Source organism: Pocillopora damicornis, chromosome 7 (genome assembly GCF_964200805.1).
Source record: "Pocillopora damicornis chromosome 7, jaPocDami1.2, whole genome shotgun sequence".
Classification (NCBI taxonomy): domain Eukaryota; kingdom Metazoa; phylum Cnidaria; class Anthozoa; order Scleractinia; family Pocilloporidae; genus Pocillopora; species Pocillopora damicornis.
The window spans coordinates 2,407,949-2,424,560 of NC_142676.1; the positions used below are offsets into that span (position 1 = coordinate 2,407,949).

Genomic DNA, 16,612 nt, shown 5'->3' on the forward strand with positions numbered 1-16,612 from the left:
CTTGTAAAACCTTTGTTCTGATCAGTTCATGATCAGCATTCAGACACTCGTACCAAACCACTTAAGCCACACGATGAACCAAAGTTTTTTCCATCTTTGCTATTCAAAAAGCAGTCCTGAGACATAATAAACGTCTCGCTTGTGAACGAATTTTTCCTGTACTTGTAATTGTTTCCAACGCGATACAAGTTCGGCAGATCTAAAGGAACTCATTATAATTTTGTACATTCGATACGATTTCAATTTCCGCATCAAAGGAGAAGCCTACTGTAATTCGTGAGTGGTCAGTGGTTACGCTCGTGAGGTAAAGAATGGGTTTGTGACTTTCTCACTCAATTGAAAGACTCGCGTCACTCTTATGAAATGGTTGAACGGAATACAGACTTCGAGCAGTCTCTTATTTCTCTTAAAGATAGTGAGGTCACGCGTATCCTGTGAGCATGGTGAATCCGCGAGGCGCGAGACTTGTATCTCGCGTCTTCGCCGCTCCACGCTCTCAGAGTTGAACAAAGACAAGACACGTTATTTCCGGTGAGGTTCAAGAGGTTCAATGGTTATCTCGATTATCTAAACACATTTATTTACGTGGTAAAGATTTGTTTTTAAATCTATGAACTGATGCCAGTCCTATTTGGAACGAAATGTATTTAAGGAGAAAGTTATGAGAATAAAATAAAAGTTGTCTGTACCACAAAGCATGCCTTCACTGTTCAGACTGATAGTCCTAGAGCTTTTTGAGCATGCATTCGAATATCTTATGGCGATATGCCCGCCAACCACCCCACCCCGCGCTATGCTGTTTGCACTCAGCGGCTGGTCAGCGGTCACGTTTACCAGGTAAACAAACCGATCGATTCCTGATCACCGTTCTTGTCGATCGGAAAATCAAAATACCAGCGCGATATGGCCGCGAAGATGAAGCAGTTATGTTAATTGATTCGTACTTCATGTTCGAGTCGAAGCTTGGGTGGCACAGGTTATTTCTTGCGGTGGAATCGGCGAGGGGAATTCGAACACTAGTTGTAGTGTTTGAATTTTTGAAAGAAATGGTCGCATAAGGATTGTAAGTTTAACGAACAATTTTAAATTTTGCCGCTTGAATTGAAAGTGAAGTTCATTTGAATTGCTTTCTTATATATTTCTGACGGTTTTAGATTTACCTGCTTGATTTATATCGGTTACGCTTCATGTTGACAAGTCCCTCAAAATGGCGGCCAAACTTGGAGATTGCCGAAAATTAGGTAAGTTCACGGAGTTATGAAGTTCTCGTAAAGGTCGGGCCGCAAAGTTTTTTTCTGTAGTTATCTTTTCTATGGCACCTACTTCCTAGCTATGTTAGTTGGATCAGTGAAGAACGCCTCACTTTTTCAAAAATTTACCTTGAATTTGATCGGTTTTGGCGTGTTTGATTTAGGCGAACCGATAAGGTGTCATTCAAGTCTTCCTGTTTCCTTGATTGACACGTGATGTTTACGAAAGTCGCCTCGATAGATAAGATAGAGTTAATATACATGGCTGTGGTATTTGTTTTTTGCTGAGTTCCGTAGTTTTTTGTAAATTGTCCTCCAAAGTTGTATGAAATTAAAGTCTTGAAAAGTGTCACGACAAGCCTTCGCTCGAGTGAAATTTAATTTCCGTAAAACTCTGAAAAATAAAGAGATCCGATCAAACTGATTGTGGTTTTAGTATAGGTACACGAATGTCTTACAACACACGAGAAACGAGCGAAATCCGTGTCTCAAGCAAAATCGACCGGACCGCTCTTACAGAGACACACTCTTAAATTTTCGATGAACGGAAGTTTGTTCTAGTAAAGTTTGAATACGAGTGATTAGCGTTTGCAGCCATACATAGATTCAATCCATTTGAAAGCGAGTGATGTAAAACAAATTATAGCCACGGAATCGACGACACCTAAACAGCTTCTCTTATGTACGTGGAAAACTTCGAAATGCACAACTCGCTAAAATGGGTTCTTTTCATCAAAGAAAGCGGTCAGATAACAAGTGATACGCTTGGGCTATTTGCAAAGCAATATCGATCAAGCCACTTCAAAATGTAAATCACATGTCGAGAGAAGCCTCAAGGCATTGAATCTACGCCAGAATTATTCTTCTAAAGGGAGGGGGGCTTTTTCCTTTTAAAATTTACGCTGATTTTCCCTGCATTCATCTAACTGGTGTCGGATTTCAGTGGGAGATTTTTTTTTTTACCAATTATTTTGCATTATCAGCCAACCTTAACTTTCTTGTAATTTGGATATGATACAAGGATCACACCACCATGGCAGGAGTGAACTTTAGCCTCGTCACGTGTAAAATATATTGAGGAGTAAGGCTTTTGTTTACACTCTTTAAAATATTGTCATTCATTCCCTTGCTTTTGGAAGAAGAAAATTAGACTTGAATTTGGGAATCGCACTGAAAGTTAATGACCTGTGTTGGGACGACTGGAGTGTAGAATGGCCATAGCCCTCTGTAGTTTAATTTATCATATTTGTACAAATCAGGAGCGCAATATAACCTAGCATAATGATCAGGTGACCGCTCAATTTATCATATTTGTACAAATCAGGAGCGCAATATAACCTAGCATAATGATCAATTAACCGCTCAATTTATCATATTTGTACAGATCTCAAGCCAATACAGCTTATTTCAGCCACGTATTGAGGAGAGGAAGACGTCGCTCTCACATCATGTCCTTAACCGTGTCACCTTTTCTTTTGATATCCATTCTGGATGTAGCCGCAGTCTTTTTCAACGGACGTCTATTACTAAGCTGCTTTAAAGACAAAACAAAGCAGAAGTTTATTCAAAAGTGCCGGATATTAGCAAGTCTTCAGGCCGCTTCCCAAGTTTTAATTCTTGGCGCAGATACCGCAGAGTGGTGGAAAGGTTTCCTCATTCAACCTACAGAGTCCTGTAATGTTTTAAGAGTTCTTTCCCTTTCAATGATGTTTTTCCAAACTTGTAACCTGGCGGCAATCATAACAGTGTACCATGAACATCCCGTAGGACACGAAAAACGGAGATCATTTTGTTACCTTTTGGTTTACGCGGTGCTTCTTCTGGGATTCATCGGTTCCGCAATTTTCTTATGGCACGGTTGCTTCTCACAAACGTCTATTTCTCAAGCCGTCGTAGAAGTTGAATTGATTTTAACCATGTTTCTTATCTTCTACCTGCTTTCCGTAGCCTTGGATAAAAACGATGCTGAACACAACAAGGAAGTCACTTCATTAAAATCAGACGCCTCGACGAAGTCGCGTTTTTCGTCATGGTCGTGGAAAGCCTGGAAAGAAAGCAAGAAGTCCTTATTCTTCATCGTTTTGTTTACGGTATGTTTGGTGCTGATTTTCAGCGAAGTGGCCCGCGCTCGTTTCGAAACAGCTTTGTGGGATCGGGATTTGAAAAGAGAAACATCGTTCGACGGAATTGTTTATCTACTGATTATAAAATTTTGTGTGGGAACAGTTTTACCGGTAACCCTGTATGATTTGATTGATTCAAAATATGCCGGAAAGAAAGACAAAGCCACCATATCAATTGTGCCTGCATCAATTTAAAAGGTAACTTCGCCATTAGTTACAGAAACTGAAGTAGACCATCGCTTAATAGCCAGATAGATTCACTCGATCTTTATTTAGGAGTTTTTCTTTTTTTGGAAAGTAAAGAAACACACGGCCTCTTATTTACATTTCATTGACTCTCACTATGTCATGATATTCTTCGTTACTTCTATTTCCTCAAAGAATGTCGATAGGGTTGACGTCAGAGGCACTATATTCGATAGTTTTTGGAAAGTAGAAATTTGAGTGAAGATATCATTTGGGCTAACATCTGGGTAATTAGATTATAAAAAGGGAAATCGTCGATTTGTAATACTAATAGTGCTAAGTTTAGAATTTCTTTGAAAATATTGTTGCCAATGTTGTTAGATCCACGGTGAGATAGATAAGATAGATTTGTTTATGATCAGATTTGTAGACATTAATATTTGTTATGCAATGCGCAATTCAGTTCTGGAACTGCTGTGTATTTATGAATTAGTAAACTTCAAAACTTTAAACTACAGAGGGCTATGGCCATTCTACACTCCAGTCGTCCCAACACAGGTCATTAACTTTCAGTGCGATTCCCAAATTCAAGTCTAATTTTCTTCTTCCAAAAGCAAGGGAATGAATGACAATATTTTAAAGAGTGTAAACAAAAGCCTTACTCCTCAATATATTTTACACGTGACGAGGCTAAAGTTCACTCCTGCCATGGTGGTGTGATCCTTGTATCATATCCAAATTACAAGAAAGTTAAGGTTGGCTGATAATGCAAAATAATTGGTAAAAAAAAAAATCTCCCACTGAAATCCGACACCAGTTAGATGAATGCAGGGAAAATCAGCGTAAATTTTAAAAGGAAAAAGCCCCCCTCCCTTTAGAAGAATAATTCTGGCGTAGATTCAATGCCTTGAGGCTTCTCTCGACATGTGATTTACATTTTGAAGTGGCTTGATCGATATTGCTTTGCAAATAGCCCAAGCGTATCACTTGTTATCTGACCGCTTTCTTTGATGAAAAGAACCCATTTTAGCGAGTTGTGCATTTCGAAGTTTTCCACGTACATAAGAGAAGCTGTTTAGGTGTCGTCGATTCCGTGGCTATAATTTGTTTTACATCACTCGCTTTCAAATGGATTGAATCTATGTATGGCTGCAAACGCTAATCACTCGTATTCAAACTTTACTAGAACAAACTTCCGTTCATCGAAAATTTAAGAGTGTGTCTCTGTAAGAGCGGTCCGGTCGATTTTGCTTGAGACACGGATTTCGCTCGTTTCTCGTGTGTTGTAAGACATTCGTGTACCTATACTAAAACCACAATCAGTTTGATCGGATCTCTTTATTTTTCAGAGTTTTACGGAAATTAAATTTCACTCGAGCGAAGGCTTGTCGTGACACTTTTCAAGACTTTAATTTCATACAACTTTGGAGGACAATTTACAAAAAACTACGGAACTCAGCAAAAAACAAATACCACAGCCATGTATATTAACTCTATCTTATCTATCGAGGCGACTTTCGTAAACATCACGTGTCAATCAAGGAAACAGGAAGACTTGAATGACACCTTATCGGTTCGCCTAAATCAAACACGCCAAAACCGATCAAATTCAAGGTAAATTTTTGAAAAAGTGAGGCGTTCTTCACTGATCCAACTAACATAGCTAGGAAGTAGGTGCCATAGAAAAGATAACTACAGAAAAAAACTTTGCGGCCCGACCTTTACGAGAACTTCATAACTCCGTGAACTTACCTAATTTTCGGCAATCTCCAAGTTTGGCCGCCATTTTGAGGGACTTGTCAACATGAAGCGTAACCGATATAAATCAAGCAGGTAAATCTAAAACCGTCAGAAATATATAAGAAAGCAATTCAAATGAACTTCACTTTCAATTCAAGCGGCAAAATTTAAAATTGTTCGTTAAACTTACAATCCTTATGCGACCATTTCTTTCAAAAATTCAAACACTACAACTAGTGTTCGAATTCCCCTCGCCGATTCCACCGCAAGAAATAACCTGTGCCACCCAAGCTTCGACTCGAACATGAAGTACGAATCAATTAACATAACTGCTTCATCTTCGCGGCCATATCGCGCTGGTATTTTGATTTTCCGATCGACAAGAACGGTGATCAGGAATCGATCGGTTTGTTTACCTGGTAAACGTGACCGCTGACCAGCCGCTGAGTGCAAACAGCATAGCGCGGGGTGGGGTGGTTGGCGGGCATATCGCCATAAGATATTCGAATGCATGCTCAAAAAGCTCTAGGACTATCAGTCTGAACAGTGAAGGCATGCTTTGTGGTACAGACAACTTTTATTTTATTCTCATAACTTTCTCCTTAAATACATTTCGTTCCAAATAGGACTGGCATCAGTTCATAGATTTAAAAACAAATCTTTACCACGTAAATAAATGTGTTTAGATAATCGAGATAACCATTGAACCTCTTGAACCTCACCGGAAATAATGTGTCTTGTCTTTGTTCAACTCTGAGAGCGTGGAGCGGCGAAGACGCGAGATACAAGTCTCGCGCCTCGCGGATTCACCATGCTCACAGGATACGCGTGACCTCACTATCTTTAAGAAAAATAAGAGACTGCTCGAAGTCTGTATTCCGTTCAACCATTTCATAAGAGTGACGCGAGTCTTTCAATTGAGTGAGAAAGTCACAAACCCATTCTTTACCTCACGAGCGTAACCACTGACCACTCACGAATTACAGTAGGCTTCTCCTTTGATGCGGAAATTGAAATCGTATCGAATGTACAAAATTATAATGAGTTCCTTTAGATCTGCCGAACTTGTATCGCGTTGGAAACAATTACAAGTACAGGAAAAATTCGTTCACAAGCGAGACGTTTATTATGTCTCAGGACTGCTTTTTGAATAGCAAAGATGGAAAAAACTTTGGTTCATCGTGTGGCTTAAGTGGTTTGGTACGAGTGTCTGAATGCTGATCATGAACTGATCAGAACAAAGGTTTTACAAGGAGCCATGAAAACTCAAAGTTAACGCACCCAACCTTCCTGAAGTGTAGAAAAGGGATTTTTTTAATCATGATTTGTTTTAGTTTTGCCTCTTGCTGGTTAAAAAGCAGGTGGAAAAGATGAAAAAAAATGAAAAATCCTGAATAAGTAAAAGTAAATAGCTGCAACTCTGCACTTCCTTTCATACTGGGTTTAAAGCTGCTCTAAACCTCATCATTTGATAAGCTGCCACCTGTCTAAAGAGGTTTTTAAGGGAAAATGAGCTAATCTTGGCAAGGATTGGCCTATTTCACCTCGCTCAGGAGGATAAACAAAAAAATGTGGATTTGCTATAGGCATCGCTACACTCTGGGGAAGTTTTGGAGAAGTGCAAAGGTAACACGTCAGTATCCTGATCAAGATAGTGTCAGGAAGCGTATCCAAGGCAGAGATGTAATTACCTTGCATATGTCTCAGGACGTTCAAAAGCTGTTTGGAGTTATTCTTCCAGTTGAATCAGGTGGTCTTCAGTAACATTTTCTGTTATCTATTTTTGTCACGTGACATATCTGCTCGAAAAGAGAAGAAATTCTTTATTAGATGAAGGGTACTTAAGTACACATCACGTTGAAAAAAAAATAGATCTATGTGTAAGTGCTTTTCATCACAGATGGAAATATGTACAAAGTTGCTCGGTTGATAATCAATATTGTTTTTTTAGAAGATCAAATCACCTGACAACGCAATCTACTTACTCATGCGTACGGTTCACAATTATTTGCGGTCAGTTTTCCTCAGTTTGTATGATTCTCATTAACCGATATGATTAAATTTGCAGACCAAAACACCCCTTATTTGATTGAGAATAATAAAAGTAAACAGTGCATGTCGGTTTTTAATTCCTGATGGATGCTACTGGGCTTTACTTTAACTGAGAAATTTGCAATCGCTTACCTCAGCTCTCTGTGTCCCATGCCGTAAGAAGCACAAGAAAAAAGTTGATGATAGTGAGTCTTGGCTGAGACAAGAAGAATCAGAGAAGAATCTACGGTCCCCAGAAGCGCCACTTTTAAACACGAGACAACTAAGGTAAATTGAATGAATTTCTATTTGTTTTATTTAAAACTATCGTTCAGATTATAAGATACGCGAAAAACTCTCCCCACCGATTTTTTCCTACATTCTGTTAATCAAAAGTTTCTATAATTATAAAGGCTTTCTTGTTGATCGTCTTAATAGTAACAGTTTCCAGGATCCAAGAGGAGCAAAAGAGAGAACAATTTTCTGTGTAGCTAGGTAAGGCGACATGCCGGCTTTATACTTCTTCCGGCGTGATAACGATAATGATGACAACAATGGGCAAAAAGCACCGTCCGCTAATGATGACGATTATCATAGTTATTAACAAATCTCAGTTACAGTCCTGAAAAAATCTCAAGGGGTCCTTTGAACCATCCTCTTAATCTCGCCAGAAGTCAAAGTTGCCTAAATTCATTCTAAGGTTCGTGCAATTTTACGACGAATTTTCAATTCCGGTGTGTTGCACGCGCGACTTTTGATAGAAAAAACCTGCACGCGCCATAACTTAAAAGAACGTGTCAGCGGAATGAATCAAATCTCTATCACTTTGCATACATTCTTGGGAACAGAAAAAATTACTTAGAGCAAACATTCTAAGTATAGTGTGCATTCCGTGCAATGGGGCATAAATAAAAGGTTCTGGTGGAAAAGACATTTTATTTTATACCACGGATGACAAAAAAGCAAAAAGGTTATACGGGTACCCGGTTAAAAATATATTGATAACTCTATTAATTAATACCAGTTATTAATTAATACCAGTTCTAATTTAGAGGAGAAAGTTATGAGAATAAAAGTTGTCTGTACCACAAAGCATGCCTTCACTGTTCAGACTGATAGTCCTAGAGCTTTTTGAGCATGCATTCGAATATCTTATGGCGATATGCCCGCCAACCACCCCACCCCGCGCTATGCTGTTTGCACTCAGCGGCTGGTCAGCGGTCACGTTTACCAGGTAAACAAACCGATCGATTCCTGATCACCGTTCTTGTCGATCGGAAAATCAAAATACCAGCGCGATATGGCCGCAAAGATGAAGCAGTTATGTTACTTGATTCGTACTTCATGTTCGAGTCGAAGCTTGGGTGGCACAGGTTATTTCTTGCGGTGGAATCGGCGAGGGGAATTCGAACACTAGTTGTAGTGTTTGAATTTTTGAAAGAAATGGTCGCATAAGGATTGTAAGTTTAACGAACAATTTTAAATTTTGCTGCTTGAATTGAAAGTAAAGTTCATTTGAATTACTTTCTTATATATTTCTGACGGTTTTAGATTTACCTGCTTGATTTATATCGGTTACGCTTCATGTTGACAAGTCCCTCAAAATGGCGGCCAAACTTGGAGATTGCCGAAAATTAGGTAAGTTCACGGAGTTATAAAGTTCTCGTAAAGGTCGGGCCGCAAAGTTTTTTTCTGTAGTTATCTTTTCTATGGCACCTACTTCCTAGCTATGTTAGTTGGATCAGTGAAGAACGCCTCACTTTTTCAAAAATTTACCTTGAATTTGATCGGTTTTGGCGTGTTTGATTTAGGCGAACCGATAAGGTGTCATTCAAGTCTTCCTGTTTCCTTGATTGACACGTGATGTTTACGAAAGTCGCCTCGATAGATAAGATAGAGTTAATATACATGGCTGTGGTATTTGTTTTTTGCTGAGTTCCGTAGTTTTTTGTAAATTGTCCTCCAAAGTTGTATGAAATTAAAGTCTTGAAAAGTGTCACGACAAGCCTTCGCTCGAGTGAAATTTAATTTCCGTAAAACTCTGAAAAATAAAGAGATCCGATCAAACTGATTGTGGTTTTAGTATAGGTACACGAATGTCTTACAACACACGAGAAACGAGCGAAATCCGTGTCTCAAGCAAAATCGACCGGACCGCTCTTACCGTAGAGACACTCTCTTAATAAACTTGACATGACACATTGTTGAACACGGTAACTGAAAATAACAAAATTACAAACACGCGATTTAGCATAAAACAATTTACAACGTATGAGTGAAAGTACTGGAAAACGGCAAAGCGAAATAAACAAGGACACTTACAACACGAATGTGACCAAACCAAAAGACGAAAAAATGAAACCCAATGCACGATATGCGCCGATATGTTACGCAAACTAGACAACTAGCCAAATAAATTACGCGCGAACGGAATATGTACAATATGCAAATAAATATAACAATTACAAAACTGGCAACTGACAAAGGACACTTATGAAGACGAGAAACAAAACACTTAACACCAAACTATGAAAAAACAACAAAAACATAATAATACAAATTTTTGCGCCTACACTATGTCCTCTGATTCTACGTTCTTTGAAATTTCTGTTACATGTACCTCTCTAGTTTTTGCTTACTCTAGTTTCTTTAACTTTGTTGTAAGTCTCTTGATGCGGCTGTGGTGAAATTTCACCAGCGCTCCAATAGGGTCACGTTCTGCTTTCTTTCGGATCGAGCTCAGACTGATATCTGATTGAAAAACCTTCATCGATCGCGATGTTCGCCCTTGCGTTGTAACTTAGGATTTTTGGGCATGTGACCTTCTCAAGACGAGCTTTGAAGAATCTGATAGAGTTGTTTCTTAGAAGTGTCAAGGATACAACGTACATAAGAAGGCCTTTCTTATGTACGTGGAAAACCTCGAAAGGGACAACTCGCTAAAAGGGGTTCTTTTCATCAAAGTAAGCGGTCAGATAACAAGTGATACGCTGTGGAAGTAAGGTAAACTATTTTTATTGAGAATTTGACGCATTTTTTAATTCGTTAAAGCGGTCGCAAATATTCCCATACAAACTTTCATAATTCCGCCATGACTGTTATTGCCAAGATGATCATCTCACAGCTAGAGCTCGGGCCGCCTGTGATCCCATAAGTATTTTTGAATTACATTACCCTCATTCACACTCTTTCCTAAAGCCTTACAAACTTCGGTCTTGTTTTTCAGAAAAAAAAAATGCAGAAAACAGTGAAGAGCAAAGTTACTATCCAGTTAGTATAAAAACAGAACTGCTCGGAGACGTGATAGATACTCGATGTATTGGAGACTCGTAATCATGCCAATTCATGCCATTAAATTGTCGAAAGTAAAACTGCAGTCTTGATGACGAGCCTTCTTTGATGGGAGATAAATAGATTATGAGTTAGTTAATGATAATTGGTTTGGTTTGGATGACCGAAAAGATTATATCGTTGTCGAACAACGCGTTACGTTCACGAAGGGCAACGTTGCGTGACGCCCATGTACTATTTGGTTTTCACATGCTGACTGACAGAAGCACAACTGAGCTCAGACACAATCAAGAAGAATATCGCTAAATTGGAAATACAGTATTTGCCTATGCATTCTTGCTAAAAATATCGCTGATGGCTTTGATAAAAAGTTGCACTGGTAAAATTTCCGCACAGCCCCATACTATTTTTAAACAAATCTGTTTTCCCAATGGCAATGTAATGTTTTTGTCGTTGTTTTCTCTATCCAAGAACTGAATTCATAATGTGTTCGGAACTTTTACCGTTGCACTTGCCGACCACTGCCGCCGTGTGCGCTTTGAACATACATCTCTCAGAAGGTTCCTGCCAAAGAAAGTGCTAGCCCCGACAACAGGTAAACTCCTACAATGTGGTTTTATCATCTGAGCTGATCATTGAATAAGAATAGCGTCTATTGTGTTATGCCTCGATCTTCAAAGCCTCCCGACACATGTAAGTGACGCGGAGCAAAGTGGCCGGGTATTCTGCAGTTTGGCCGCCAAAGGGTTTCTAAAGTTCACATTTTGAGCGTTAACCCTTTGCCAGAGCAGGCAAGGAAATAGGAATAGGTAAACTTTTATTTGTTGGTCAGATTTTTGCTTTGAATTAATGAAGTGAACAGGACCATCAATAACACAAGTGCGCCATTTTCACGACTGTATCGGTAAATTTGGGCTTTCGCTTACCAAAAACCTCAATCAGAATAACTCATCAAATTCCTCGGGGCGAGAGTGGTTTGTAGACTGATTTTTTTCGTTAATCAGGGCAGCAGCTTTTGTTTAGAACCGTGCATCGTGCTTTTGCATGCGAAATTAATTTGCTGAATTGTTCTGAAAAAATTGCTAATTCGCGTTTTTTATCTCATTTGAGTGCAGTTTTCGAACGGTCATTTGTCACGGTATTTGCATAAGCCATTCAGTAAACATTGTAATAGGCTAGTTGGTCATTTCTTATCCCTTTTGGCGGTCTTACCTTACAGGTAGAGTTTGGTTACCTTTTCCTTATTACGATCGTGAATTTGACATAGAGACAGATGTTTTTGCGTAAACTGCGGTTTGCGGCTAGATATCGGTATATTTTCATAATGATTAATTACAAAGAAAATGACTCTACCCTATAAAAATTGATCCCGTATAGGAATTTCCTGGAATTATCTCTCCTTTATACTTTTATCCATTTAATACTCTCGTTTTTAGACTAAATCCATGTAGAATTCCCGATCAGGAAAATAGTTTTCAGCTTTTAATTTAACTCGTGTGACACCTCTTTTTCTTAGAGGTGACTTGAGCTGTAAACATGTAGTACTTTTCATCTTCCGCACTGAATTTGTAATTAGATAACTTATACGACTAGCGCGTAGAAATAAAAAAAGACATTTCCTAAAGCGTCAACATCACGAAGGTATATACTTAGTATGCGAACTCCGTTCTGCGTGGCCCAACGTGACTCGCTATTTAAGTGTAAAAGTATGACGAAGGCTAGAGATTGACAGCTCCGTAAGTGTCACCTTTATAAGCGTTGACCCCCACTTTCCTTGAGAGATCAGAGCTAGTCCCCGTTATAGTAACTAGTACAGTAATAAGGAATATAGAAAGAGACGACAAGACAACGAGTGTTAAAGTAAATTTCTCAACATTGGTCACTCATGCGAGGTAAAAGGTTAAGACCATGGCAGCTCACACTTTTCATGAAGTGTCGTGAATTTCAAGACCCCGCAACCTATTTATACGTTCGTTTTCGACCGTATCAAGAAATGGGCCATTGTTGTGGGTTAAATTCGACTTCACAAGTTCAAACAAAAGCCTTTTGTTGTTTGTTGCGCTGAGGAAATTGTGCCGAGACTCGACGAAGATGAATTTCAAATCGTCGCAAAATTGTCGGCGTGTCAAATTAGCGGCACTTGGGGAGAGGGGTTGGAAAAGTTGCTCATAAGCGTGCTGTTCACACAGGGGTACCCAAGGGAGAAAATGCCCTTCACTATGCTTGGTCTCTCAGTATAATTTTTTCATCAGCGAACCAGTTGATTATAAATTTATTAACACAATAAGGATGCTTTGTTGTTAACAACATTCACGAACTATACTCGGCAAGAGGACGAGAGGAAAAAAAGCAACAATTCACTATTCATGTTATTAACCCCAAACAAGATACCTGGAAATGCTGAATTCTTTATACTGTACTTTGGATCAGTTGATAATAGCGCGCAGCACAACGCCGCAAAACGATGAAGCTTTTATCGATGGTTTCACTTGGTCAAGAGTTTTGTTTCTCTTATCAAAGAAGCGCTAGTCTTAAGCGCTAGTCTTAATACTATCACGCTTTCACTCTCGTAACGTAAAGAAAGAAGAAGAAAATTTTGTGCTGGGGAAAATACCACTTAGGAATTAAAAAACGCTCAACTTAAGTGGTTGTATTTAAAATGATCTTTAAAGGTTAATGTTCTAATTTAGTCTTGCAGTGAAAACACTGGCGGTGCGCGCGGCTTTTAACAAAGAGGTGATAGTTTTAAAACTATCTAGTTTTAGTCGTAACGTAAAACAAAATAGAAGAAAGAATTAGCGTTTGGGAAAATACTTCTTAGGAATTAAGAGTAACGCCGAGTTAAATGGCTGGACTAAAAAAATTAGTGATATTTGCGGGTTGTCGTTCTACTTTAGTCTTCCAGTGAAAACTCTGGCGGCGTGCGCGGCATTTAACAAAGAATTTGCGTTGTCATTAGATGGTTTCTTTTTGGGTTTCCTTTCAAAATTCTTCATTGCTGAAACCAGGGTGTCGATATCGATGGGGATAAATGCGAGTAACGAGCATCCTTATGTTCCGACATGTATTCGAGAATAAGCCGTAATGTAATAAAGATCGTCGGTGGAAAATGTCGTTTGAGATTAGGAGAGTGAAAAGACAATAGACTTCTTATCTTGTCTCACAAATCTTGCCGTCTGGAAAATCAGATGCCATCTTCACGGTACATAAAATCTTCAGCGGCGTTCAGTCACTCATCTCTCAAAGGATTCAAGTTCATCTCGGTTTTTGTTTTTTGTTTGTTCTTTTTTCCAGAGGATGGAAAAACTTCGTCAATATCAGTGAGCAACAAACGCAAACCAAGACCCTGTTCTAAAGCCGCGGTTACACGTGCGATTTTTTTGCTTGCGATGGTGATGCGATTTTTTCAGTTTTCACGGAATGAGTTTAATTCAAACAAGTTTCATTCGTGACCATTCACACAAATTTCATTTGGTTTCATCACACTTTGTCAGTCTCTCAGTTGCGACATTCTGTGTCTTGACCAACCCTCCCTGAGTAGCAAGTGACCTTGAACAAAAAGTAACTCCTTACTCCTCCCCAGGGTAAGATTTGACATACACGCGCTTCCGCTAAATATTCAAATTTCGCGCTCGTGCAGTAATCGGCTATGTTTGAATTTACCTCGTGAATTTCGCTATTGTAATGGCAGCGAGTTTGAATTTCCCTCGTGAATTAATAAGCCATTGTTTGGCTCTAAAGCTATTGTTTCAAGATATCCTTTTATGGATATTTGAGATACTAAACAAAGGGCATTGTCTTTGAATTTGACCAGCTTTTCTTGATACGCAAATCAGGAGCGCAATATAACCTAGCATAATGATCAGGTAACCGCTCATTTATCATATTTGTACAGATCTCTCCTGGCCCTCCTCGATGCTGTTAAGATAGGAGTGTGCTCTCAAGGAACAAGCCAATACAGTTTATTTCAGCCACGTACTGAGGAGAGGAAGACGTTGCTCTCGCATCATGTCCTTAGCCCTGTCACCTTTTCTTTTGATATCCATTCTGGATGTAGCCGCAGTCTTTTTCAACGGACGTCTATTACTAAGCTGCTTTAAAGACAAAACAAAGCAGAAGTTTATTCAAAAGTGCCGGATATTAGCAAGTCTTCAGGCCGCTTGCCAAGTTTCAATTCTTGGCGCAGATACCGCAGAGTAGTGGAAAGGTTTCCTCATTCAACCTACAGAGTCCTGTAATGTTTTAAGAGTTCTTTCCCTTTCAATGATGTTTTTCCAAACTTGTAACCTGACGGCAATCATAACAGTGTACCATGAACATCCCGTAGGACACGAAAAACGGAGATCATTTTGTTACCTTTTGGTTTACGCGGTGCTTCTTCTGGGATTCATCGGTTCCGCAATTTTCTTATGGCACAGTTGCTTCTCACAAACGTCTATTTCTCAAGCCGTCGTAGAAGTTGAATTGATTTTAACCATGTTTCTTATCTTCTACCTGCTTTCCGTAGCCTTGGATAAAAACGATGCTGAATACAACAAGGAAGTCACCTCATTAAAATCAGACGCCTCGACGAAGTCGCGTTTTTCGTCATGGTCGTGGAAAGCCTGGAAAGAAAGCAAGAAGTCCTTATTCTTCATCGTTTTGTTTACGGTATGTTTGGTGCTGATTTTCAGCGAAGTGGCCCGCGCTCGTTTCGAAACAGCTTTGTGGGATCGGGATTTGAAAAGAGAAACGTCGTTCGACGGAATTGTTTATCTACTGATTATAAAATTCTGTGTGGGAACAGTTTTACCGGTAACCCTGTATGATTTGATTGATTCAAACTATGCCGGAAAGAAAGACAAAGCCACCATATCAATTGTGCCTGCATCAATTTAAAAGGTAACTTCGCCATTAGTTACAGAAACTGAAGTAGACCATCGCTTAATAGCCAGATAGATTCACTCGATCTTTATTTAGGAGTTTTTCTTTTTTTGGAAAGTAAAGAAACACACGGCCTCTTATTTACATTTCATTGACTCTCACTATGTCATGATATTCTTCGTTACTTCTATTTCCTCAAAGAGTGTCGATAGGGTTGACGTCAGAGACACTATATTCGATAGTTTTTGGAAAGTAGAAATTTGAGTGAAGATATCATTTGGGCTAACATCTGGGTAATTAGATTATAAAAAGGGAAATCGTCGATTTGTAATACTAATAGTGCTAAGTTTAGAATTTCTTTGAAAATATTGTTGCCAATGTTGTTAGATCCACGGTGACTAATATTGTTATTATTGTCCAACTGTACTAAGTAGTGTATAAAAAAAGAGCGAGTCGAGAACAAATATCGTACGATATTGCACAGTTGCTATTAATCCCCCCTTGTTAGAAATGCGCATAAAATCAAGAGTTGGATAATAAATAACTAGCTCATCAATCGTTTATGTGTGTGGTATTGCTGAGTATATTTACTCGTTGTTTATATTTTGACTCACCTTACGGGCTCGTCAAAAGTAATACGGTACAACTCTTAAAAATATTCCGTGATACCACGCGTTTAAACGACTTCTAAGATATATCACTCTGCAGAACCACGTGATAAGTCTGTGAATGTCGTTTCAGTCTTTCTCTTTCTTTGATAAGAATATTGATTGATTTTTTCTTTATAATATTGCCTGTTGCAAATTCGTAATTCGTCATAATATATTTCAATACTCTCTTAGGCTTCCGTAACAATCGTTTCCTTTTCCTTTTCGCGGGAAAAACGTGAGCTGAGTAGCAGTAGCACACAAGGATCAGTCGAAAGAGAAAAAATCTTCCGAAGCGGGTAGGAAGTGAAGGATAATATGCTGAACATTATTAACAGAAAGGCATTCCAGTCCCATGTCGCAGATATCACTAGTTCAAACGCTCAAGACGATTCCTGAAGTCACATTTTTCTATACAAAAAGAAAAATATATATTTTAATTCTGAGATTTACTTTCCAAGTGGTGAGCCATTTGAGACGC

At 38.9% G+C, this 16,612-nt stretch overlaps 2 protein-coding genes and 1 long non-coding RNA gene across 9 annotated transcripts; 2 read left to right on the forward strand and 1 right to left on the reverse strand.

Moving 5' to 3' along the window:
* Positions 1 to 778: 778 nt before the first annotated feature.
* On the forward strand, positions 779 to 4,075 carry LOC149042016 (uncharacterized). 2 transcript variants are annotated; one of them, XM_089213376.1, is made up of 3 exons: positions 779 to 1,063; positions 1,155 to 1,241; positions 2,635 to 4,075. In XM_089213376.1, the coding sequence occupies exon 3, from the start codon at positions 2,699 to 2,701 to the stop codon at positions 3,566 to 3,568; it is 870 nt and encodes a 289-aa protein (XP_089069502.1). In that variant the 5' UTR covers positions 779 to 1,063; positions 1,155 to 1,241; positions 2,635 to 2,698; the 3' UTR covers positions 3,569 to 4,075. The 2 variants fall into 2 exon arrangements, with proteins under 2 accessions (XP_089069502.1, XP_089069501.1); XM_089213375.1 differs by lacking the exons at positions 779 to 1,063; positions 1,155 to 1,241 and adding an exon at positions 1,808 to 2,539.
* A 694-nt stretch (positions 4,076 to 4,769) lies between these two features.
* LOC149042017 (uncharacterized) lies at positions 4,770 to 8,444 on the reverse strand. The gene is made up of 3 exons (XR_016188727.1): positions 7,484 to 8,444; positions 5,490 to 7,098; positions 4,770 to 5,398 (listed from the first exon to the last, which is right to left on the reverse strand). It is a non-coding gene; the product is annotated as an uncharacterized LOC149042017 (long non-coding RNA).
* Positions 8,445 to 8,540: 96 nt separating this feature from the next.
* On the forward strand, positions 8,541 to 16,045 carry LOC149042018 (uncharacterized). 6 transcript variants are annotated; one of them, XR_016188716.1, is made up of 4 exons: positions 8,541 to 8,790; positions 8,882 to 10,333; positions 11,093 to 11,216; positions 15,129 to 16,045. XR_016188716.1 is itself a non-coding variant. In XM_089213377.1 (3 exons), exons 2-3 carry the CDS (start codon positions 8,935 to 8,937, stop codon positions 15,497 to 15,499), a joined length of 405 nt encoding a protein of 134 aa, XP_089069503.1. In that variant the 5' UTR covers positions 8,623 to 8,790; positions 8,882 to 8,934; the 3' UTR covers positions 15,500 to 16,045. The 6 variants fall into 6 exon arrangements, 1 of the variants encoding a protein (XP_089069503.1); XR_016188715.1 differs by having other exon boundaries at positions 8,550 to 8,790; positions 8,882 to 8,968; XR_016188714.1 differs by lacking the exon at positions 11,093 to 11,216 and adding an exon at positions 14,517 to 14,855 and having other exon boundaries at positions 8,587 to 8,790; positions 8,882 to 8,968.
* The last annotated feature ends 567 nt before the right edge of the window (positions 16,046 to 16,612 follow it).